A 26,903-nucleotide genomic window follows, 5' to 3' on the forward strand; every position below is an offset into this window, starting at 1 on the left:
GATATGCCGTACTGCACTTTAATGCTGCTTATTTATCTCTTCATTTTCTATTTCCACAAACACGCGATTTATACTGGCACAATTTAAAACAGCTTTCCTAGATGATCACAGATGTTGTAAACCTTCTATGCCTCGCATTTAGAAAATATATCTTTTAAACTCTGCTTATTTGCTGTATAAAGTGATATACATATAAGCCTGCTATTATGTTGATGTCTTTCCATTGTTTTTATAGTGAGCTAATGATATTTCCTTTCCCTTACCCCAAGACGTAACCCTTATGCAAACCTTTTTGTATTTTTAGATTTTTATTAAGGCATTATTTATTGTGTTTATTAATCCGTTTTCTCATGGGAACCATTAGCTGGTTGCCACAATAGGTTTAACTATCCTTGTGGGGATGTTTTGGTCCACGCAGTGAAGGCAATTGTGACATTTCATAACCTCCACACACACTAACCTTTTTTTTTAAGAATGTATTTTCTTCATCAGGGTTGTTTTCACAAAGCCACTCTCTCAAACGCACTGGCTTAATGAGCTTTCCTGCTGTTGCCTGACAGTCTACAGAGTTTTTATTCATTTTCAGCCAGCTAAAGCCATTCCTGTGAAATAAACAGGAATTCAACATTATTCAATACCACCGCTGTCTCTTTCTTCTTCATATATGGTAAATTGGAGTGGAAGATCAATCATCTTAACAACAAAAAAGAGTTTCTGTGTTTCACAAGTAAGAAAAATGTGGCATTACACTCTCATGTAATTTGCAGGATATGGCTCTATTGCTTCAGTAAACCCACCAGACACTATATTAACCTTGGGATGAGAAACTGATCTCCCCCTTAGTGGAAAGTGCTGTACACTGGTTGAGCTTTTCATAGCCTATATGCAGACTGATTTATCTCTGCGAGCAAAGATTGGGATAGAATTGGGTTCGGATGAACTCCTCTGAGGGAAAAAGGGGGAAGGATGTCTAAAATGTTACATATTTTACTTTAAAATGACGTCACGGGTTTGTCAGCTAAAGCAGGACTGGCAGGTTGTTAGTCAGACGGAGGAGGAAAGGAGAGAGAGAGTATGTGAGAGAGAGAGAAAGAGAGAGAGGGAGTGAGGGTGGATAGCGCGCGCAGTGGTGATAACACTATCTGTCTATCTATCTACCTACCAAATGACGAGCGTTGCTTTCACGCGCTCCACTCATCACGCGCGTCCGTGAAGTGGTGTTTCATTCCTCACTCTTGTTTTTTTTTTCTTCGCATCACCAATTTATTTGGACTCTAGAAAGATTGCGCGAACTATCGAAGAGCTTCTACAGCCGATGTAGGACATGCTTTTGCGCCACGGAAATCTCGATGTTTTATCTTCCGTTTTTGCTTGTGCTCTGTCTCATAATGGCAATGTAGAAAAAAGTGCGCGGTGACCGCGAGCGCAGCGCACGGGCGATGTTGACGCCGTCACCTTGCCGTCTGGTTCCCATCGCTTCTTGACTTTTTTTTTTCAGTGGAGTATAATCTAAACGAACTTGTGAATGTAAAAGAAGGCGGCTGTTGAGAAGCAACCGAACCGTCCAGCTGCCCACGCTGCCGCTGGGTCGCTCTGCACGTCCGTGCGCACTTCTGAGGAGAAAACAGCGAGCAACTAAAAAAGGGGACAAGACGCGTCCTTGTTTTTTGTGAATATTTCGCCCAGTCCTCGTTTGGTGCGCTCTGGAGAGACGTGGAGCTATTTCAAGCTTTCTGTTTCTCGGGATATATAACATTAGAATGCTAGCATCCATAACATTTGGAGTAAGGTGTCTAACTTAAGGTGACCATTACGCTCGAGCGTCGACGTTTGTTGGAACGCATAAATGGACGAATACCAGGAGGACTGATTCGGAATTGTTGTCTGGAAAAATGTGGCTGAAACGGTGTGTCACACGCAGGTAATAAATATCCCTTTTGAGATCTCTCAGCCTAAGGGCTGAATGCATTAAACGCCCATTGCCAAAATCCTGTCATCTGAAGAGTTTTGTGGCAAGTTGATGCGCGTCATGCTGTTTTCACTTCACTTGTTTTTAATGCGACGTCTTACTTAAACCTCACAGCTTTGTATTGTTAATATTTCCGAGGAAACATTTTAAGTGATGCTGGTTTTTGAGAATAACTAGAGGGCTCGTAATTAACCAGATTGCGAATCGAGTTGAAGTTATTCACGCAGCTCTCGCTAGGGGCCGCCAAATAACCGCGATTCAATACCAAATACTTGACGCGCGCAAATTAGGTCGAGTATCAGCTCACACCCTCACATACCACACAGTATACCATGCCAGGACAACATTTTCTGTGCGGTCAAGACATTTATGCCATTTTATGAATCACATCTCTCACTGTTTGAGTGACATTTTGATCATAGGGTTCAAATGGTGTGCAATTTGCCAGTGGAAAGTCAGGTTGAGTCAGAATCAGAAGAGCTGTAATGGCAAGGGATTTATTTATGGTTTACAGGAGCTCTTAGAACTTACTGTACGTATATGGCAAAAGTAGGATTAAATCTGACATGCATGCAACGGATCTTTATTATACATTCTGCATGGACAAAAAGTCAGCCAAATGTTAAGTAATACACCATGCTCATGAATTACAGCGGTCCATGAGTAAGAGCCATAAAAAGGAAGCACTTTTCATTGAAATGTTCATTACTCCAGCCTAAATAGTTTCCTAGCACTTAGAAACCTTATTCCAAAGATGATGGAAAATGCACATCTACAAGTTATTCAAAGTGGCAGAATTTCACAGCTGTCCTTGCCATTACATCTGTTTAGCAGCTGTTCCAGAGGCATAATGTGGAAAACATGTTTAAGGTGGGAATGATGATGGAGCCAAGTGAGCATTATTGTTCATTCTCTACCTGAGGTAGGATGCTGCAGTCTTGCATTCAGGGGATCTCCAGAAGGACACAGTGATATACAATAAAGTGTATATTTTACATGTAATTTTTTTGCATGTTCTGTTTAGATGAGTTATTTCTTTGTTGAGCAATGTCATACTGTCCAGACTGCTCATCAAACACAATACAGCCTGGTTATAGTTGGGCTTACTCAAAAATTTGTGCAAAATCATTGTTGTTTTAAGTTCAGAAAATGTACAGAATCTCAAGGATCTTGGTTTTTAGTGGCTTTTCTCTGCGCTTCATTGATTTAAAGTATCATTAAGAATGAACAGTTTAGTATATGGTACTGTTTGACAGTAGCAAAGAAGACAATCTTGAGGATCTGGAACAGAGCTCATACATTTGAGACATTGCTATTGGAGTTTAGCAGTGTGTTACATATGGAGAAAATTAGGTATGAAATTGCCGGTAAACCAGAAGAATTTTTTTATTTTTTTTGGATCTGGGTGATCTGCTGCTAAAAAAAAAACAATGAAATACTAAAAATTTAGCCTCCCCCATGCATTATATATATCCACATTTTTTTATTTATTAGTTTTACAATACACAGTGGCAATAAGGCACATGCTTTGTTGCACACCAGCAAAGTCTGAGGTTGATCAGCTGCCAAGTTATGAGACAGCGGGGAATCTCCCTTTAGCGGTTTATAAAATTCCTCACTACCCCGAGTAAGCTGAACAGCCTTGATGAAGATTATTAGCCGCATCTCTTAATTGCTCCATCAACTGCTTTAATATCTTCACATCAAGGTTATGCATCCTCTCACGGCTCCGGCTTTCTCTCGAGAGTCTTGATTCTCAGATGTACCTTGAGAGATTATGCTGATGTTCTCATATTAAGACTGGGTCCTCATATGCAGCAGACTGGGCATGTATCTCAGTGTCCAGATTACTGACCTGGAAGCTGTTAGGGGAGTAAACAGTGATATGGGAATGTGGGGAATATCAGCCCGTGTACTGACCTGAGCAGCAGCTGGTTCATTACAGGCTCTGTCACCGGAAAGAATTAGCTTGTTTTTTGCCTTGACACAAGCCACTGGGTAAATTAGATTTTTTTTTTAAATGTTTAAACAACTTAATTTGATCATATTTTTACATTTTCTTCTTCTCCCTGTCAGATGAGGTTCTCTAAGTGCACACTGTACAGCCGTCAATGTCTTAAATGGCAGCACACAACTATCTCATTACCATGTACACTGTAGCATGTAATAGCATGACACATCTGTAATTTTTATACCATTTTTTTTCTTCCCGGATGTAAGCTCGCTCGCTCGCGCACAGTAATGCATGCCTGGTTAGTGCGAGGAGTGCTTCTGCTCTTCATTTGACACTCTTGATTGTCCGATATAATGGCAGGACGATTTGATTGCGCCCACCCCCGCTTAAACTGTTATGTAACAACATCTTCAAGGGTTCAATAAGCCAGAAGCAACTCTCCATACCACGGATAATAGCGCAGATGTCAGTAAATCTAAAGTTATCTTAATCAGGAGAGTTTTTAAAGACCAGGAAAATTTGAGTCTGAAAAAAATTCCTACAATTCCACTCAGGAATACTGAGGTTTTGACTACTTCAAAGGCATAAATAAAATTGAGACACCGTGTTTAAAAGTAGAGCTCGACACATTCTGGTTATGTAACTTTTGCCATTTCACAAGGGAAATTGCCGGCATTAGCATAGCACATTCAGAGAGTTTCTTCAAAGCCTTGATCGGAGTCGAGTAAAATATTATCTAGCATTCCGTCAGATTGAACACATAAGTTATGAAGCAGAGGTATTTAACATACAGACTCTTGAGCTGCGCACTCTCTTAAAAATAAAGGTTATTTATTGACGTCTATAATTCCATGAAGAAACTTTCCATTGCACAAAAGGTTCTTTGTAGTGGAAAAGAGTTCTTTAGATTCTTAAAAAGCTCTTTACACTAAGAAAAATAGGTTCTTTCTGTTCATTGAAAGCTTCTTTGGAGAATCGAAAATGGTTCTACTGTGGAATCGCTGCAAAACCCTTTTTTTTGAACCTTTTTTTTAATATATATATATATAGAGTGCACAGTCAGTGTTAATTGTCCAAGTTGAGTCACCATGGCAGCTGAGTGCCCTGTACCCTTCAGCACAGCCTGTCAAACAGGGCAGAGAGGGCACACCTGAACCGCACACACACGTTTCATGTAGTGCCTTTGTTCGATCAATACCACCTCTATAAAGCCTCAAATTTATCCGTCATGGCACAAGACCAGCAGTGTCTGCTAACCCTCCAGGGCCATGTCTCTCTCCTTCTCTTTCTTTTTCCACACACATCTTGAAAATGAACAGTAAACACTTTTATATGAGGTTAAAAGGACTCTGAGGATTTCAAACATCCAGGACGTCCAGGTTTGGCCTGAGAGCAAGTCAATGCCTCTAACAAATGAAACTACGCATTTAGTAATGAAGAAGTGTGTGGTTTTCATTGTTTAAGCTTGAATGTATGTGCTCATGTTTTATTGGGCCTGTGGGCCGTGTACACAGTTATGCTGAGGGATTTTAGTAATGGGTCTGTAAATGCCTGTGGCTTTTCAGGCTCTTTTATCTGCAAACTTTTAGTTTGGAAGATCCCTGCAGTACAAATTCAATGCAGATCTTTTCATCCATAATAACAGCTGATCCTTTCCTCCAAGCCATGTTCTGTATTAGACACCAAGTCTGTGTGTGTGTGTGTGTGTGTGTGTGTGTGTGTGTGTGTGTGCATGCCAGCACATTTTTGTTGTTGTTTACTGTGTTAAAGAGCCACTTGACTGTACTTACTTGACCTACTATAACACACACACGCACATATAAGTCATCCAGCACTGGACACAGTCTGTTAACGCCAATTACAAAAAGGATAGCGGTTCTTATTTACTTTCAAGGCAGTTTAAACCAGTTTACATTGTCTCAGCTTAACCCTGATGACAAATACAATTTTCTGTATTATTTTACTTTACTGTATTATTTGTGCATAAATTACTAAGTGGGTGCATCAACATTCATTTTCACCAGAACATCTGTTTGACAAACCATAAAATTACATCTGAAAAATATCTATTCTTTACCATTAAATAACAAAATATGTGTAGATGCTGAACAGATTCTAATATCTTTCACAAATCAATGTAAAATACCTTAGAATCATCAATCAATTAATTTTTTTTTGCACAGTTCCACTTATTTTTCACATTTATTTGAGAGGCGATCTCCATTTCAAACAGTTTAATCTGCTCAATGGTTTCATTCTGCCAATCAGCCTAATTATTGGATTAAAATTTGGATCATTCCTCGGGTTGCTGTTTGGCGTTCGCTGTAGTATTTGTTGGATCTGATCTGAGCATTGTCTTGGCATTTTGGATTTAATGGGAGTAAACAGAATGTAGAAATATGACATTTCACGTTGCAGCCAAACAGTTGTCCTGGGGGAGATGCTAGTGGCATCAGTCCATTATTCATCCACTCAAGAGAAAAGAAAACCATTACATTTATTACGATCAAATTATGTCATAATTTTTCCACTAATCTGTTTGTGTGAATCTGCTAGTAGCAGAGGTGGCAGCTAGCTGTAATGGCTCAGAGACTTGTATTCATTCATTATCCATCACTAGCCCTTTCTTGAATTTTAATAATATTTAATTTACTCACACTGTTTCATTTATGACTGGTTGTAAATGTAAATTAGGGTTGGGCAGTACAGATAGAACAATTATATCTCAGTATTTGTCTGGTTTTTGAAAATATGATAAATGTATCTCAGTATTTATTTATTAGGTCTGAAAATGCTGGGTGATACAGTATCTCACAGAAGTGAGTACACCCCTCACATTTTTGTAAATATTATATCTTTTCATGTGACAACACTGAAGAAATGACACTTTGCTACAATGTAAAGTAGTGAGTGTACAGCTTGTATAACAGTGTAAATTTGCTGTCCCCTCAAAATAACTCAACACACAGCCATTGATGTCTAAACCGCTGGCCACAAAAGTGAGTACACCCCTAAATGAAAATGTCCAAATTGGGCCCAATTAGCCATTTTCTCTCCCCGGTGTCATGTGACTCGTTAGTGTTACAAGGTCTCAGGTGTGAATAGGGAGCAGGTGTGTTAAATTTGGTGTTATCGCTCTCACTCTCTCATACTGGTCACTGGAAGTTCAACATGGCACCTCATGGCAAAGAACTCTCTGAGGATCTGAAAAAAAGAATTGTTGCTCTACATAAAGATGGCGTAGGCTATAAGAAGATTGCCAAGACCCTGAAACTGAGCTGCAGCACGGTGGCCAAGAGGGTTAAGGCAGTGCTGGAAAATAATGGTGGCCGCACAAAATATTGACACTTTGGACCCAATTTGGACATTTTCACGTAGGGGTGTACTCACTTTTGTGGCCAGCTGTTTAGACATTAATGGCTGTGTGTTGAGTTATTTTGAGGGGACAGCAAATTTACACTGTTATACAAGCTGTACACTCACTACTTTACATTGTAGCAAAGTGTCATTTCTTCAGTGTTGTCACATGAAAAGATATAATAAAATATTTACAAAAATGTGAGGGGTGTACTCACTTCTGTGAGATACTGTATATTTATTTTTTTATTTTCATTTCATTTCGGCCAAACAGCTACTGTTGTTAAATTCTGAAACACAGTAAAAATCTAGCTAAAATAAGATGTTTTCCTTACTATTTTTCACTAAATTACTGTAGGAAGAGTGATATTTAATCCTTATAATAACATCATCAATATTTAACTTCTTCAGAAAACTTTTTTTTTATTGATGATGCAAATGATAAAGAAATGATTCAATGAAACAGACAGTTTGATATTCTACATCATCCAGTCCTAGTTTGATTAAGTGAATAAGTGAAAACTTTGTCCTCAGACCCTCAGTCTTTTGAGTTTCTTTCAGGTCCATGTTTTTGCCTGTGATAATGACTTGCGCTCGAGTTCCCATAACATCACATCAGAGCAAGCAGACAGGGAAACTTTAGCTTACATGCTAATTACAAGTCTCAGATAGTTTAGAAATGTAATTGGACAGTGTAATTGCTAACTATGCGTGACAGCAATATGGACACCAGGGACACATAAACTGCCACAGAGAGTTCTGGAAGCTAACTGGATGTTTTACATACACTGTGACTTATTGAGGTCAAGCAGGGATCATTTATTTAGCGTGACGAGGCATTAATTTGTGCTGAAATGCAATATATCATGTTAGTCCAAACATGAGCTTCTGTTGGTATAGGAACTAACAGAAGAGATATAAATTACAGCGCTCTGTATGCCAATGAATCCTATGAGTCCATATCAGCTGGTACGCAAAGACTTGTTTGCATAGCCATCTACTCTAAGAGACTTTGCACACAGAGGGAATGGATATACCAATAAAACCATCCTTTCACATTCAATACATAGCAAACAGAGGTAAATCTGGTGGATCAATGCACTCTGTCATGGCTTGAATGAAATTGAAATTTGTGTGTATATATAGATTATCGGTAAAAAGCTTGGAATCATTAAGATTTTGTAAAGTTTTTGAAAGAAGTCTGTTATATACCAAGGCTGCATTTATTTGTTTAAATACAGTAAAACAGTAATATTGTAAAATAGATTACATGTGAAAGATTTTTTTTCTATTTTAATATATTTAAAAATATTTATTTATATGATGGCTAAAGCTAAATTTTCAGCATCATTACTCCAGTTTTCAGTGTCACATGATCCTTCAGAAATCATTCTAATATGTGACCCATGCTGGCAAAATAAGTCGAAATGTGCACAGGCTAATTACGAGCTACAGGCAAAACAAGTGAAAAATGTTAATTTTGGTCGAATTTGATGTTTTCACAAAATTGAGTTCATTAAGCCCTCGTCTTGCGATCTCAATGCTCAAAATAGCAATTAAACATCTAAAAGTATCTTTATTTGTGTGTTTTCTAAGAGGAGTACCTTTCCTTTGAGAAATGCCGTTTTTCTCTTCTCGCTTCTCGACGACTGGCACTCATAGTGAATTCTCGATGACATGAGTCTGAACCAAACTCATGCTGATGTAAACAAAACAATCTTACTCGCGCTGACTGACACATCTGAAGCGTGTGCACTGTGCCCAAAGAGGCCTCTCAGACAGCGCGCGACCCCGATATACACATATAAACAGAATTACAGTATTTCAAAAATATTTGTCTTGGTGAGTATTCACTCAAACATTATCTGTTATGTCTTAAGTGAACATTTGGTTAACTGTTGGGGAAAAACATCTGATGTGTAACATTATATGAGGTCCGTGCGGTACAGTTAAAGGGTTAGTTCACCCAAAAATGAAATTTCATTAATTACTCACCCTCATGTTGTTCCAAACCCGTAAGACCTTCGTTTATCTTCTTAACACAAATTAAGATATTTTTGATGAACTCCAAGAGCTTCTGACCTTCCTATACACAGCAATGTCATAACAAATTTCAAGGCCCAGAAAGGTAGTAAAGAAATCATTAAAACAGTTCATGTGACTACAGTGGTTCAACCTTAATGTTATGAAGCGATGAGAAAACTTTTTGTGCGCAACAACAAAACAAAACTAACAACTTTATTCAACAATTTCTTCTCTGCCAGTCTCCTATGTTGTTTATGTTGTACACACAGTGCAGTGCTTCTGGGTTTTACGTCAGAACGCCGGCTCATTATTGTCCGACGCTGTACACGTGAGCACCATGATGCATGCATGTGCTGTTGACGCAGGAGCTGGCCAATAATGAGTCACCATTCTGACGTAGAACACGGAAGCGCTGCACTGTGTGTACAATGTCAACAACATAGGAAACTGACAGGGAAGAGATAATATTGTTAAATGAAGTCGTTATTTTTTTGTTTTGTTTTTTTGTATAAAAAGTGTTCTTGTCACTTCATAACATTAAGATTGAACCACTGTAGTCACATGGACTACTTTACTGATGTCTTTACTATACCTTTCTGGACCTTGAAATTTGTTATGACATTGCTGTATATAGGGAGGTCAGAAACCTCTCGGATTTTATCAAAAATATCTTAATTTGTGTTCTGAAGATGAACGAAGGGTGAGTTAATAGTAATGACAGAACTAACCCTTGGGTGAACTAACCCTTTAATATATAGGCTGTCTGTTTCATTAATGTTAATCAAACAATTGTGGTATCATGGGGAAAAAAAAGTTGAATATATATTTTTCCTATAGATATTTGGTTTTGACTTGGTGTGTGCCAAATTTGGTGTTATTAATAGGGATTTTAAGACATGGTTGCTAGGTGATTTTTGTTTTGGAACCTTCAGAAAACTTTTTTTTTTTTTTTAGTCTGATTCCAACAAATCATACATCATTTTGAAGGTTTTTTAATAGAGAATGTGAAAATAACAATAAATAATTGTTGAAAATTTGCTCATTGCAACTCATTTTGCCAGCACGGGTCACATATGCTGATTTGGTGCTTATTATTGGGGCTCAATTATTAATAATGGTTCTTATTATCGATGTTGAAAACTGGAGTAATTATGCTGAAAATTCAGCTTTGCCATCACATAGATTACATTTTAAAATATATTAAATTTCTTACACAGTATTGCAGTTTTTACTGTATTATCATCAAATAAATGCAGCCTTGGTGAGCACAAGAGACTTATTAAGTTTTGTTATTTATAGTCTTATTATTTATTTATTTACTTACTTGCTTTGGATTTTTTTCTAACACCAGCTTATTCAATATTTTACTTTATTTATATAGTAAAATTTATATTTACTTATTTATATTTATATTTTATGCAACATCAATCAATAAAAATTCAAGGATTTAGAGGATATAGTTTTAAAATAAAAATCTTTTCTACATTTATTAACATTATGAACAGTAGTTTTTTTTTTCAATACACTGAAACTAAACACTAAGCTGAAACTCAATCAGAATTGGCAAGCCAAAATGAATTCAGTGAACTTGTGTTGAAGCTTATTATGTCTCTATGGAGATTTGATTGACATCACATTTGATTGGACATGAACAGTAATGACAAAGTGGTATAACGTTTGGCAGATAGCAGTAGTAGAGGAGTATGATGGAGAGAAAATAGACGAGTCTGCCCCAGAGGCTGTCCAAGGAGCATGCAGAATCATCTCATGGACACTTTTGAGGTAAAAATATCCAGCTCGGGGGTCAGTAGGAGTTTGACTTGCTTTGATCCAGAGGTTACTGATATTCCACACTCAGATCCATTAAAAAGGTCGTAAATGTTGTAATGAATCTCGCCCCTTTGAAACTTGATGCCCAGTTTGAGATTTGAGTCATGACCTTGAAACCAGACAGCATTTCAGACAAAATTCAGCTTCAGTGAAGGTTTCAGACCCCCGCGGCCCTCTCCACACTGTTCCATAATTGCCTTCAATGGGGAGCTTTCTGCTGAAATATGATTCCATCAAACCGGCTTTATGCTTGGTTAACCAATTAATTTTCTACTGAAGACTTCAATATGAGGAAGATTTGAACATCCTCACATGGGCTAAGCTAAATCTTTTCTCTCTAAGAAAAGAAGATGGCGGTATTCCTTGACAGAGCTCAGCATTTCGTTCCTGATTAGCAGTAGGCTGTGAGTGAGTAAAAGCTTGTCACATTGACCACATTCCTGAGAGCTTGCCAGACACAGGAACAAAGAACATTCCATATATCCATTCTTCTTAAAAAAAAAAGGAGTTAAATGCTTTGATATTTGAGGCATTCTTCAGCAGTATACAATATGACGTTGTGTTGTGCATCAGGCTTCCTGCTGTTTTTGGAATGGAAGTCAGTTTTATTTACTCCCTTTTCCTGCAGTTATGCAATCCAACATACTCAACATGAATCATTTATCTATCAGATGACTGATTCTGGTATGCTACACAAAAAATGCTTTAGATGCACTAACATGAATTTAATGTTTAAACACAACAGTAATTTTAATGATAATAATATGTGATATATATATTAATATTTTTATACCCTAATTATTTTATTCCCTAATTTACTTATTATACCTGAATTTACTTTTTTTTTTCTTTTTTTTCTTTTTTTTGACTAAAATCACTTGGCTAACAAAATAAAAACTTTAATTAGTTGTGCTAGTTCTTCATTATTCTATTATTAGAAATAAAAATATTCTACATTCTTCTTCTGACCTCAATAAATCCGGCTTTAAGTGACAGCTAATGTTAAAGAGGACCTGTTATGCCCTTTTACAAAGTCTTGACTTTGTTTTTGGAGTCTACTAAAACTGGTTTTCATGCTTGAATGTTTAAAAAACACCTTATTTTCACATAATTTACATCGTTGCAGCACTTCTCTACCCAGTCTGTCAGTAACACTCTGTTTAATAGGTTGTTTGACGTCATTGCTGTGGCATGAAATGCAGCTGGAGGGCAGGAAGTGATTTTTCTATATAGGAATCGCTATCACAAACTCAAAATTCTTATGTTTTGCATCATTGGTGATTGCTCAAATCGATCAAACCGAGAAACCACAAGGAGCTTTTATAGTTTACATAATTTTTTATCTTCTTTAACTTTAAAGGTTGTCCCCTTTAATAGCGTTTTGCATCTGCTGATACTGAAATAAACCTTTTTTTTTTTCTTTTTTTTTTGACTTGGTTTAATATTCACATTCTTCATGTTATCATTTGCAGGGAAGAGAAGCTATTGCGTGATCATTTGGTGTTTTCAGTTTTGTAGAATTCTGTTCACAATGTTGATCTGGTTACCATGAAAACAGTGTCACGCGCGGCTGCTTCAGCCATCATATGGTAGAAAATGTTCAAAAAAAAAAAAAAGTTTATCCATTTCTTTGTTGGAAGGGTGTAAATGTAACTGTAGTTTTAATGTTGTCTTTGTAAACATTCACTTTCCCATATGGCCACGGAGGAGAATCAGAGGGTCACATTCAGTGGACAGACACCTACACACTGTATAATTTTGTTTTTATTTCAACAAATGACAACCAAAATCAAACCCATAGAAGCTTGTGAACAGTTTTGAAGTGGCTGTGTGCAAGTTAAGCTGAGTGAGAGTCATACTCGCAAATGTAATGTTAATTATTAAATCAAACAAAATACAAAACTTTCAAAACACTCAGTAATGTGATTATTTTATTGAGTGATAGGGAGTGGGTTCAATCAGTGACATTAGATTTGCTATACAGCATCTTCCCGTCACCTCCTCAACCTGCTTCCCTTAGTGATTTTACACGTAGAAAATGTGAAAATTGTATTACGCCGTCCAGTTTTTTTCCCTGAAAGATGATGTGAGTTCCTATTGCAATTCTCGATTTAGCGTGAATGACCTACAATGGCGACATTTTTCACAATCACGACAGAAAATCAAAACGCTGCCCTAAACTCACTAGCAGAAAAGCGGCGTGATATAAACAAACCCAGACTAGTACTCAACACGCCATGATGGCAGCTTCACATTCTCTATATCTACCCCCTCGATGGCAGGCAAGTCTTTCAATTCGGTAGAAAAATCGCTCCTCTTTATAACATAAGGATCACGTCTAACATATGAGGTAGTTTTCTGTTTATATCTATCTTTTAAAGTAGTGTCAAAACCACTACAATACAGACTTTCCTCTATGTCTTCCATTCTGTTACTTTACTTCCTGCCCTCCAGCTGAATTTTGCGCGTCATCAGAACCACGTGATTGCAAACAAGCTATTCCTGTTTCGATGAAGCCCTTCTTCTGAAAAGCGAAATGTGCTCTGATTAGTCGGCTGGATCAGTGTATTGTGATTGGTCAACCACCTCAAGCGCGTTTTGGAAATGTCCCGACCCTTAACATAACCAAGTTGGATCATTTTCAGACATTTTTCATACTAAAACAGCAACATACACTAAAGAAAGTTAAAAATGTAAACCAAAAGCATAATAGGTAATCTTTAAAGATACTCCCAAAGGCAGGTCAGAGCTGAGTGTAATTTATGTAATAATGAATTTTCTGGTTTGCCGAGTCATAAATTGCTTTGACCATCAAATCACGTTGTGGTATAAGGGCACATTATACACACTCACACACACACATTCATCATCTCAGCAGAGCTCTGGCTCCTCCGCATACACTGATCTTCCTTTATGTTCAGTAAGGTTAGTAATCTCATCTCACAGATCTGCTTAGGGAAACTCTCTCTCTTTCTCCTTCTCTCTCACTGTCACTTAATTAGTGTCTTGTCTTTACTGCTCCATATGTGTGTGGTGCGAGACTCGAGTAGAATAATGGCAGGATTAATCTTGGCTTGAGCGTGCACAGGCGGTGCAGAAGAAAATGGAGTCCAGCCCTGCTCATAATTTGCTGTTTGCTCCACCGGAACGGCATTTTGCTCAGACGCTTGAGCCAGAACCGACCTTAAGGCTTTAAAGTGCAGCAGTTTTGACCTCTCTACTCTCTTCAACCTTTATTATTCTGGTCCACTCTGCCTTAAAGGTACAAACTCTTATTAAAGGCAGCGAAAAGACAAGTCATTGTTTCTTATCTATTGTGAATCCTTCTTCTCGGCTATCTCTCTCACTTTCTTTCTGTAGGGCAGCATTTGGGAGCTTTTTGGAGTCCTGACCAGCATTTGATATCAAAAACCAAAACAAGTAGTTTCTTTAGTACAAAAAAGACAAGGAAACAGACAGAAAAAGTTACAGCAAAGGCTTTAAATGTGCAGTTGTTATTGAGAGATGTGGATCTTTGTAAAATGCACAACCATTCAAAAGTTTGGAGTTGGTAAGATGTTTTTTTTTTTTTTTTTTTTTTTAAGTTTTTGAAAGAAGTCTCTTATGCTTACCAAGGCTGCATTTATTTGATCAAAATACAGTAAAACCTGTAATATTGTGAAATGTTATTATCATTTAAAATCGCTTTTTTCTGTTTTAATATATTTTGAAATATAATTTATTCATGTGATGTGATGGCAAAGCTATGGAAGCTTGTTTCCGCCACGGAATACAACAATTTAAAAGATAATTGACCGTTCGCAAAGACCCGCCTCCTTTAGTTACTGTTGCTATGTCCGACAAGCCATGCCGCTCTCACGCCACACATCATGTTCTCACAGAGTGAAAAATACATCGCGGAGCAAAGAGGACATTGACAACGTATCGACAGACAAGACAGAGCAGGTTACTTTTGATATGAAACAAAGTCTCAAATTTTGTAATTTTTTAAGGAATTTAAACAATAAGTACCGTTTTGTGGCTCTTTAATGTGTCATGACAGATCGCTGTAGCGCCTCAGATCAAGCGGCTCATGAACCGATCATCTCTTCTTACTAGTTAATTGATATCATCAAATAAACATGAATGAACCACATTTCAACCACAGAAAGCCATCATTTTTCAAGTTCAAGTCCACCAACGTTAATCTACTTACTCCCCTGACTGCTTTGTCGGACAAAGTGTTATGATTGGTTAGAACGCCTGTCAATCAAACTCCCGGTGAAGGGTCAATTGCAATATTTTATCTCGCAATTCTGACATTCTTTTCTTGCAATTGTGAGTATACATTTCTCAATTCTGACTTTTTCTTTTTCTTTACTTTGTAACTCTCAATTGCGAGTTTATATCTTGCAATTCTGACTTTATACTTCGCAATTTGGACTTTATAACTCGCAATTGTGAGTTTATCATGCAATTCTGAGAAAAAAGTAAACTCACAATTGCGTAAAAAAAGTCAGAACTGTGAGATAAAATGTCGCAGTTACCTTTTTTATTTTTTATTCAGTGGCGGAAACAAGCTTCCATACAGAGCTGAGTATTCATCAGCCATTACTCCAGTCTTCCGAGTCACATGATCCTTCAGAAATCATTCTAATATCCTGATTTAGTGAAACATTTCTCATTATTAACAATGTTGAAAACAGTTGTGCTGCTTAATATTTTTGTGGAAACTGTAATACACCTTTTTTAAGGATTCTTTGCTGAATAGACATTTCTTCACTTTAAGGTTTCCTTGCTGAATAATTTTTTTTTGTTTGTTTGTTTTCAGTAAGAAATCATACTGACCCCAAATTTTTGAACAGTAGTTATCATAAACTGGCAAGGGTGTTTCCCCCCTTATTTTAGTTGTATTTCATGCTCCCTCACTGCTTGCAGGTTACAGGTGAGGCCATGTGCAGGTGAGACAGCGCATTTCCTGTCTTGCTCCCACGCCCCGTGCCGGCGTGCATGAGACGACCTCATAGTGCAGCCAAGCTGAAAGCATAGATTATTAATAGAGCAGATATAGCCTGTGGTTTCAGGACCAGAATAAAACAACGTTGATGCTTGTCATTTAGAATTACATTGAGCCACTGAGCATTAAAGAGGCCAGTTTTATAGACAGGTACTCAGTGATCCGGGGTAAGCAAGGACGTGTGGGCTGTCCATTCCGTTTTGCCGATGAATCCACAGAAACCACATTTATTTCATTATTATTATAGTTCTTTCCGCATCAATTTTGTATGGAGAAGCGATTGTCAGTATTATTCCTGTTGGGCACAAAAAAAACTGTGTGCAGGGGAGATGCCAAAAGCGAACTTTAAAGTCTCCTTCTATAAAGAAAGAAGAGTGGGATAAAGCGTATACATTTGGAGGTCATCAGTTATCTGTTTTCCATGAGACTGCTTTTGGAAAAGGCAACTATCACTATAAGATAAAGAGAAGAGTGGTTGATGCTCTTGTCTCTCTGTTTCTTTCTATATATCCATCTTTCTTTCTGGCTTTGCATTTAGGCAGTTCCATCCAGTCAGATGAATAGGCATGTTTGATCACGAAGAGTTGCCCCTGGAGCAAGAAATGCGTGAGGGAGAAAAAGAGAGCGAGCAAAAGGACCCTCACGGAGCTATTCATGAGTGTCTTCTAACGCAATGCAAATGAAAGGTTTCTTGTATCTGCTGAGTTCTATTTTAGGTGTGTGAAAAGCAGCATGGAGACTTGCTCAGGGAGATACTCGCTATACAACCCAGGAAAGATGGGCTGAATGGACAGGAAGTGTGTGTGTGTGTGTGTGTGTGTGTTTGTGTTCTGGCACACATTTACTGTATGCATGTGCTGCTGTGTATGTGTGTACAGTGCTGAGTGTTTGGAGGATCTCATCATTTCAGGGCTGCTCGACCCACTCTGCTCACTAACACTTACACTCTCTTGAGCCACAAGCCACGGTGCTTATCAGAGATCCCCAACACTGTATAAGCACATGATGGATTAGGCTGCTGCAGTTTTCAAAATTACCTCCATCTTCAGTTAAGTTTTCTTCTCTGAATCTTCAGCATAGTGGCATTTTCAAAAGTACTCCTTGTCTGCCCTGAGAAGATGAATACTATTTTTGTCAAATAAATAATCATCTTTTGCTTACCCTGGATGACATTGCCATCATTAAAATGAAGACAAATATATAATTTAATGTGACTGAATTGACCTAAAAACATTTTTACTACTGAAAGGTAGTATATTTCTTTTATTCAGCAAGGACACATTACATTGATCAAAAGTGTCTGTAAAGACTTTTAAACTGTTACAAAAAAAACGTATCAGTTCAATTCACATTTATTTGTATAGCACTTTTCACAATGAAAATGCAATATAGCACTTTTTTTTTTTAACTAACTGAATTTTTGGACAGTGAATGGTTTTTCTGAGGTAAATGTAACATTATTGGTGTCTTTCTGCGGTTGAAACACTGATTAAGTGATTACATGAGACCTGATATGGGTTTCAGTAAGTTGTACTGTATCTTTCAACATTCATTCTAATGTTCATTCGCGGTATTTATAGTTTGAATTTTGTTATAAAATGAAAGCTGAGACTTTGTTTCATATCAGAAGTAACAAAGCTTATTGCGATTTATTGGATGGGATTCGCGCTACAAAGCTTTGTTCATTCATCAACTGAAAACATTCTTGGGATAAGAATCAGGGTAACACTTTAATATAGGGAACACATAAACTATTAACTATGACTTTTCCCTCAATAAACTCCTAATTTACTGCTTATTAATAGTTAGTAAGGTAGTTGTTAAGTTTAGGTATTGGGTAGGATTAAGAATGTAGAATAAGGTCATGCAGAATAAGGCATTAATATGTGCTTATTAAGTACTAATAAATAGCCAATATTCTAATAATATGTATGATAATAAGCACTAGTTAAAAGACCCTAAAATGAAGTGTTACCAGAATCAGTATTGTTTCTTAAAAATGAGAATGGAAAAATCTAGAAATCAGTATTTTTAACCCAGTTCTAGATAATAATAAGAAATGTTTCTTTAGCAGCAAATCAGCATATTAGAATAATTTCTGAAGGATCATGTGACACTGATGAAATTAATGGCTTTGCCATCGCAGGAATAAATTACATTTTAAAATATATTAAAATAGGTGATTTTGAATGATAGAGTGTATTATAGTGTATTATTCTAGAAAGAGTGTATTATTCTAGAAAGCCTCATTGTAAAGCAACCACCAGTCACCACACATTTACTGACACTAAACAAACAAAAAGCAACAAAAGTCTTGTTTTAGGGTGAGATCAGGTTGAAAAAGCTCTTTGTCTTTTATACATGTATGTTGTTGGTTGAATGGACTGAGAACTGGATCTAAATGAATTAAATTAAAAAATGAGGCTGGTCTGTGTCTTGTCTTTGAGTGTGATGTTTTGAAAGTTACACTCAGTGGTTTACAGGTCCCTCAGACTGGACAAAAAAGAGCTTCAAAATGAGCTTTCTCTCTACTCTTGCCTACCCACACCTTGTCCTGACATTTTTTCCCAATGTTGTGCTGTTGTGACTGGCAGCCAGAAGCCGCGGTGCTGTCCAAGGTGCTGAAGAGAGACCTGCTGCTCATTTGATTTGAGTCTCAGCTCCAGACAGCATCAGCTGTCTAGCACGTTTCTGAAACAGCTCAAGGAAATGTTGTTCAGTGTAATCCTAGTGCACTTTTGGGACTTTTATGTCTTACTTCTGCAGGTACTGCATCTTTTTTTTGCTGATTCATAAATCTGTGTTTGGAGAAATAACATCTTTACATTGAAGTGCTCAGACATGTCTTTGAAAAACTGGGAAGATAATCTCACTGATTTGCTGTACTACCTAAGACCTGTCAGCAGATTAATGTGTGAAATCTTTCCTATAGCGGGTAAATGGCAGGGCTTTGCAATGACGTCACAACTCCCCAATGAGAGAGCAGGGATTTGTCCTTTTCCTTGGCTAAGCCTCATTACACACACTCACATACGCAGACACCCCTGTCATGTCTTTCCAGTCTGCTTCTGACGCTTCTATATCTGTATAATTAGAGATACTTTATGAACGGCTTCCCACTGGCCATTTCTAATCCATACATATAAGCACTGCTGTCCAGATAAATACAGTATTTTATTAAATTTTATGGTTTTATTTATTTTATATTATTTATTTTTTAATTCACAATGTAGCATTATTTGCCTGGTATATGTACAATGTGGCTTTATTTTATTTCATTTCATTTCATTTCATTCACACCTTAGCCTTACTTGCCTGCCATATTTAATGTGAGTTTTTACCTTTTTTTTTTTTTGTATAGATGTTTGTGTACATGTTCTATTGATCATGGCAACAGTAATTCAAATATGGAGGCACTGAAACATTGTTTGTTTCCCTGCTTTAATACTTATAATACTAATAATATCTACTTTATTGCCAATTCTGAAAAAAATGATTGTTTTTCATATTTAAAATGAACTTTTATTGATAAAGGATGGTCTTCAGTAGCATTTCGTGTCTGCTTTGGTATCAAGAACAGGTATAAAGAATCTGTAAAGTTTCATTGGCATCGATTGGCATACTGAAATTTTATTATCTTTAGAAGCTTTCAGTCTTTTAGTTGTGTCTCTCTCTCTCTCTCTCTTTTTAAGACATTGTATGTGTGTGTGTTGAGAGGGCGTATGTGTGAAGAGGGAGTCATGTTCTGTCATCATTGTGGCAGAGATATGAAATGTCAGTGCAAGGCTGTTGGAGATATCTCCCCCACAGTCACAACACACACAAACACTCACACAGCTGATCTCTCCAGTGGTTAACACACACACACACACACACACACACACTTGTTCTTTAGCACACAGATCAGAGCATGTGAAACAGTCTTTTACATCCCAGTGATCCAGCAGGAAACATATTCTAATGCTGCGCTCTTATATGTTCATGTGCTAATGGGCCTGTGCGAGGACAACAGCTGCCTGTTCATTACTGCCAGTCTCTAAATATGTAACGTGAAATCCTTCCAGTTCATTTATGAACCATATATGAAAGACAAGTGCAGTTGTGTCCAATGATGGTATGTTTTTGCAGTGTGGTCTAATTGGTATTCATATTAATATTTATATGGTATTCATATTCTTTTTTTTTTTTTTTGTACACTTGGATTGAGCAAAAATTCTCAGCTTATATTTACTGCTTGTCAAGGTTTGATTATAATTTATAAAGTCACCATGAAATTAGGGACCGATATGAAAATTTTGGCCGATACCGATAACCGATAATTCCTTATATTTGAAAACCGATAACTGATATATTGGCAGATAAATCTAAATCTAAATCCAAATCCAAATTTTTAAATAATTTTTGAGAGCCTGATTACAAAAACAAAAGTCTCACCATTAAAAGCCATATCCCAAGCACACAATTATAATGATGTTATATTATATCATTATAATTTATGTAGCCTATAAAATGCACTGCACATGTTGCACTTAACTGTATTTTCCATTTTGAAGTGACTCCAATCATATTTCAAAAAACACGTCATCAGAGTTAGTGGAAGTTATTTTGTTTAAAGATTACGAGAGCATGTGAATTAAAAAAAAATCAGTAAAACAAAGGGTGCATATGACTTATTAGTGTTATTAGACTTTTACACCATCATATGAAAATGCTTATGAACACTTTACATACAAATAGCTCTGAATACTAATCTGATCACCCTGTTTTTTTTTTTTTTTTTTTTTTAATAAGCAAAACAGCAGGGGACTGTATTAGTAGGCCTATATTCATGCATTTCATACATTTTTATGAATGTAGACTATAAGAACTAAATTAGATGGGATATCTATCAGACTACCACAGGTTATCTTATAAAATAGATTAGTATGTAATATTTGTAAATACAGATAATTCTACCTGTTCAATTACATTTCCGTTATTTTCACTCTGCTTAGTATAAACCAACTGACTGATCCAAGGATTCAGTCGGCTGTGTGAGGATCAGACTGACTCACATTTAAGCTGCCCGCTTATCCAAAATACAGGCATGGAATCCATATTTATTTGCAACACTTCTCTGAAGTGTAATTCAGCTGAAAAATTGGACCATGAGTCATATGTCAGTGAGCATTTGGCGTGCCATCAGAAACCATTCTGGTCTGGTTTCTCAAGTTGCATTTCTTGTGTCTGGAGAGAGTATGTGTGATGATTCGTAATGGAACGAACGAGTTCGCAGCATTTGATTGTCTTGTGTGAAGACATTCACTCATCGGATGTGAACACAGCTGAGTAACTAGTACTGGATGTTCCTGTATTTTCCACCAGCCATATGCTCATCTATCAACCCGCCGATCTCATTAATAGTAACCTGGGACAGTGCTTACCATAATCCCTCTGGAAATATAGGGCTTGCATGTGTAGCTTTTATATTCCTTTGTGTAACATATAGTGGGGTCCCACATTAACAAAATAAGACCTAGAAATAGAAACTATTAAAAAGAAAGTTTGATGATCTTTTTTTTTGGGGGGGGTAACACAGTATTTTACAGTGTGCCTGTTAAACATCTTACCTGTACTTACTATAGTAATAACAGTTAATTATGTAAAATTACAAGCAACTAAGCCTAAACCAAACCCTAGCCATAAATACAGTCAAACCAAAGTTTATTCACTATAGTTTAAAAAAAAATTTAATAAAATATGACATGATCTCAGAGTTAAACTGTGTCAGAAAAAAATAATCTTAATTATGTCAGAAAACACTAGCAAAACATGGTCAGGTCAAAGTGTCTGAATAATTTTTGGTTCCAAATTTTTATCAATTTTACTGGTAGGTATGAAGAATTTTTGGGTATAATATGTCACAGTTTACTTTATTTTGATATCCTCACTTACATAAATGAACTATAGTGTCCTGCACCCACTAGTAAAAATATATCAAAAATGTCTGAAGAATTTTTGGTTTGACTGTATATAGTTAGTACATGTTGTTAATTAATATTACTCAGTACTTACTCAGTACTAGAAAGAAAGAAATGTTGCAATATAAGGGGAATTAAGAAATATTCAAGATTTTGTACAATTTCTTGGTCATTAATCAAATTTGCGACATTTACTGATGGCCAGATGTTCTTGATTCCATCAAAGCCCAAGATGCTCTTTGAATCATTTCAAATCATGCTAGAGAACATCATTAGGTTTTACACAAACTTCATGCAGCTTGAGTGCTACTGTTGTTAGAGCAAAGCTAATCAAACTTGCATATTAAAGAAGGAATCTGCCTACCCTGTGTTATTATGTAGGCCTATTACTTAATAGCTGTTAGTATTATTTGCTGGTTGTCCAGCAAAAGTACAGTGTGATGTGTTATAGTCATGCCTGGATTTTGACATCTAGTCCTGAGAGGGGCAGTAAATGACTGTCTATAAGAGGGAGTCATATAAGACCTGTTCCACCTTGCAACACTAATCAGAACTGACTGAGCAATACAATGGATGTTAATATAGAGAAGAACAGAGAAACGTGGGAGAGAAAGGGAAAAAGAGAGGGAAAGTTCAAGTGGTCAAAAGAGTGTTCTCTCTTCTCTGTGTGATGGCTAATAAACCCTTTTTATTGTATCATTCCCCATTATTTGTTGCATCATCAAACAAGAAGTGTCTATAACCTTTAGCTTCAGAGCTGAACAAGTGTTTCTGTAGTTCCCCATTCTGTGTGAATCAGTGAAACCACAGACAATATATGCGGAGCCAGGCCATATATTCAAATTTGAATTGAGGAAATTGCAATTATCAACAGATGCAAGATGTATAGAAAGGGAACATGATATGGGATTACACTGGACTTCAATGCAATAGCAGATATTTTACATAGAAAGACTGAAACTGTTAGTCCTCCTGGAAATCACAAATAAATCAAATGAAACTAGGGTTAACAAAAAAAAATAATAATAATTTTTTGGATCAGTATTTTTTTTTTTATTAAGACATTCAGAAAACATACCTTGAGTGAAGTTTGTTTGGACAAATTATTTTAGAAACCACTAAATTATGTTTGATTTATGCATAAAAAAGTATCTATATAATTAATACATGTATTTGAATATATTCTCTGAAATTCTCTGTATCATACAGTTTTGCTTCTCATTACATTTATGTTGTTTTAACGATATTTAAATAATGTTACTAGAAAACAAGAGAAAAATGCTGATCTGGAAAAAGTTTTTTTGTTTTGTTTTGGCAGTGAATCCTTTTATAGCCTGATTTGGTCTAAAGTTATAACATTTCTCATAACATTTTGGCTGGTTTTATTGGTGATTTGTTATACAGTTACAATCCAAATTATTTAAAATTATTCAACCCCTTAATCTGCAAGACGTTTTTTTCTGCCGAGAACAAAATTTTATGAAAACAATTCATCAAAGGCATCAGTAAACTATTATACAAAGTTTATTAATGCACATGTGAGTGATTCCGAGAATGTAAAGTTGATTAAAAAATGAAAAAAAAAATCAAACTGGCTCTAAACATACGTGCACAAAGTTATACTACCCCCAAAAGTAAAATTTTGTGCAGAATCTTTTATTCTTTATAACCTCCAATAAACGCCTGTAAAGGTCTTTGCACACTGAGTCCGAAATGTTCGCACGTTAAAAAATAAATACGACCTCACGTTGTGTCAATCACGTTTACACACTGCCTCCGAAACTTTCGTCCGTCATAAAAAAATTCGGATCAGGTTCGATTTTCTGTGTTTTTCGCATCCGTGGCACGCATTTTGAGAGACGTTTTGACAATTCAGAGCCACCGTACAAGCGAACGCCAAAATCCCGAATGCTATCTGACAAGTTGACATCGTCTTCAGCACAAAGCAGTAGCACTGCATGACAAACAAAGTTCGGAATACAAAGAGACAGAATATAAAGACAGATTGTGCCAGTAGCAAAGCATCAATCTGAGCCACTGACATCCTGAAGAAAACTTTGAAACGCTCGGGATAATCACGCAGCTCCTTGATGAGGTGGAGCTCTCCTTTCTCTCTATGCAATCTCGGGATTGGAATGACCCAATATTTCCTTTTTTTTCTCTTCTTAAGAAGAGAGAGGACAACTAAATCATGCTCACTGCTTGAAGACTCCATTTTGTATTGTATTGTTTTGCAAATTTTTTCGCAACGGATTCATTAATACGCATCGGACTCAGTGTGCAAGGTCTCTGTGCGTGACAAATTTTTAGGATCACGAATACGAAAAAACGCATACGAAAATTTTGGACTCAGTGTGCAAAGGCCTTAAGTGCTTAGAAGCTCTCTACTGCAATCTTGGCCCATTCCTTGCTTGAAAAAGCTTCCAGATCACTGATAGTCTTTGTTTCCGTGTTACCACTGCTTTCTACAAATTCCACCAAATATTTTCAATGAGATTTCAATCTGAAGACTGTACAGGCCACTCAAGAACATTCACGACTGATCCCTGAACCAAGCTTAAGTAGATTTGGATGTATACTTTGGGACGGCTGTCCTGCAGGAAAGTCCATTGATCATCAAGCTTCAGTCTCTGCACTCAGGCATCACCATCTTTGCCAAAATGGCTTGATACTTCAAAGAATTCATAATGTCCATCACCCATAACAAGACTGGACCACCTCCATGTTTGACCATGGAGATTGTGTTCTTCTGCATAGATATAAAGTATAAATAAATAAATATAAGCTTGGCAAACAGTTTTGAAGATTTCAGGCTTTCCACGGAGTGTATTTTGCAGCTTATTTGACTGGAAGTATCTGTCTGGGGGTGGTACAGGCTTTCAGGCTTTTTCAGATCATATATTTTCCATTTAACTTTTTAGGAACTCCAAAGCCTCTTCTTTTAACTTGCTTGTCTCAGGAAATATGTTCTCTTAGCACTTTCATTTATTATGAAATATATATTTCCCCCTCATTATCATGAATATGGATGAGAAAAGAAATTGTATATTCCCACTGAGTCTATATTTGTGCTGCTGTTAAATCTAAGCAACTAAGCACAAATCTTATGCAAGCTTGCAAACATAGTGAACATTAGCCTAATGAATATTCAAAATGGGAAATCTTCTTTATTCATCTACTTTATTCATCTTTGTCCCTTGTAGTTTTGATTTATTGCATTGCCTTCCTTGCTTTATTTATTTTATTTATTCATTTTCTCATGTTATTATCGCAGAGTCATGCAAAACTGCACAGAATGTAAGTTTGGTGAGTAAATAAAACAACGTAATTATTAAGAACTTTTACATTACTTGGATTGATTTGTGAGATAGGATATGCTTATATATGCATAATGCAATTTAATCAGTTATTTGGGAACAAGTTGTGATGAAATGGTTAAAAGCAACCACAAATCTTCATATGAATATGGCAAGTAATTGGAAGAGGTTTGCCCATGTCATCTTAATTGGTCAGTGTGGAAGAAAAGCTAATTTTGGATCCTGAATGTGCTTTTTATATTCTGTGAATTCAAATTGGGTACTTTGAAAATCTAAATAAAAACAAGACCTTTGCTTTGTGGACGACGTGTTGAATTACAATGCAGAATCTAAATGGGTTGCACAATGCTGAACTGACCCTGAATCGTAGCTGATGCGTTATAAGTAAAGAGCAGGGAGGGGTTGTTCATGAAAAATGTCCTCCGTGTTTCTCACTCTAATTCACACCCTGTATTGTGTGACCCTTAATTTAGCCCTCATTAATATCACAGCAGCCCCCTTGAAATCACAATGTAGCCACCTAATTTCATCAAAAACCAGTGGATGGGTGATCATTAATAGCACAACATCGGTTCTAATACATCTCCTTAAGTAAATACAATGATGTTCCTGACAGGAATTACGTTCTAATGGAACACATTAGCACAGGGAGTGTGAGTCAGGCCCCCTGGGGCCCAGCCCAATGGGATTGAAGGACCTTATTAGTGAGGTAAAATCTCTCAGTTGTGTGGCCAACCCAAGGTTCTGACCCAGTTCAGTCAGACCAGATCCCACAAGTACATTTTTTTTTTTTTTTTTTTTTTTTTGAAACAGCTGGAGAGAAATGTAAAGAGAAGCTAGAAGACGGAAAAATGGAGAGCAAGGGTCCTCTTCTAGTGTGCTTGAAGAATCCATCTTATTCATGAATGGATGAAGCAGCATGCCAAACACATTGAAGTATAGGTAAATGAAAGTGCTCTTTAGATGAAGGGGAATTTATTCCCCTTTGGAATGGTGGTTTTATAAACTATTTTAGTACTTTTTAGATATATGATTTTCAAATATTACACTTTATGTGGTTGACTTGTTGGTTCAGACATGCTAGTTCATCAACTCAGGGTCAGATGACTCAATAAAATCCATCACGTCTGAACTCAAAGCAACAGCAAAGGCCATTCATAGTATGTGTGGGCTCTTTAATGCCTGTAAAGTAGCCTTTGACCGTGACCAATATTGTGGAAGGACAAGAAAGATTACAGATATGCCTTGATGAAGTCTCTTTCTCTCTGGATCAATAGAGACTCCTGGCTTCTAGGGTTTTTCATATGAAGGTATAGCAGCTCACTCCAATGTGTTTGAGGTTCTGGAATAAAAAATAAATAAATAAACAGTACCCCTCAAGTAGAAATCCAGCTAAAACAAATCATAGAGGTAGAATCGCAGTGGAAATGGGACATTTTGTGGTTTGAGGGGTTTGTTATTTTATCACTGGCTTTTAAACTGGTTTCAGGGATCC

General features: G+C 36.7%; 1 protein-coding gene across 1 annotated transcript in view; it reads left to right on the forward strand.

Annotated features, from left to right (window-relative positions):
• Window positions 1-1,062: 1,062 nt before the first annotated feature.
• ajap1 (adherens junctions associated protein 1) overlaps window positions 1,063-26,903 on the forward strand; it is a 57,042-nt gene continuing 31,201 nt past the window's right edge. Inside the window, exon 1 of the mRNA XM_051904284.1 lies at window positions 1,063-1,921. Within this exon, the coding sequence (XP_051760244.1) occupies window positions 1,893-1,921 (29 nt within the window). The 5' untranslated portion in view covers window positions 1,063-1,892. The remainder of the gene's footprint in view (window positions 1,922-26,903) is intronic.

Source organism: Ctenopharyngodon idella, chromosome 8 (genome assembly GCF_019924925.1).
Source record: "Ctenopharyngodon idella isolate HZGC_01 chromosome 8, HZGC01, whole genome shotgun sequence".
Taxonomy (NCBI): Eukaryota; Metazoa; Chordata; class Actinopteri; order Cypriniformes; family Xenocyprididae; genus Ctenopharyngodon; species Ctenopharyngodon idella.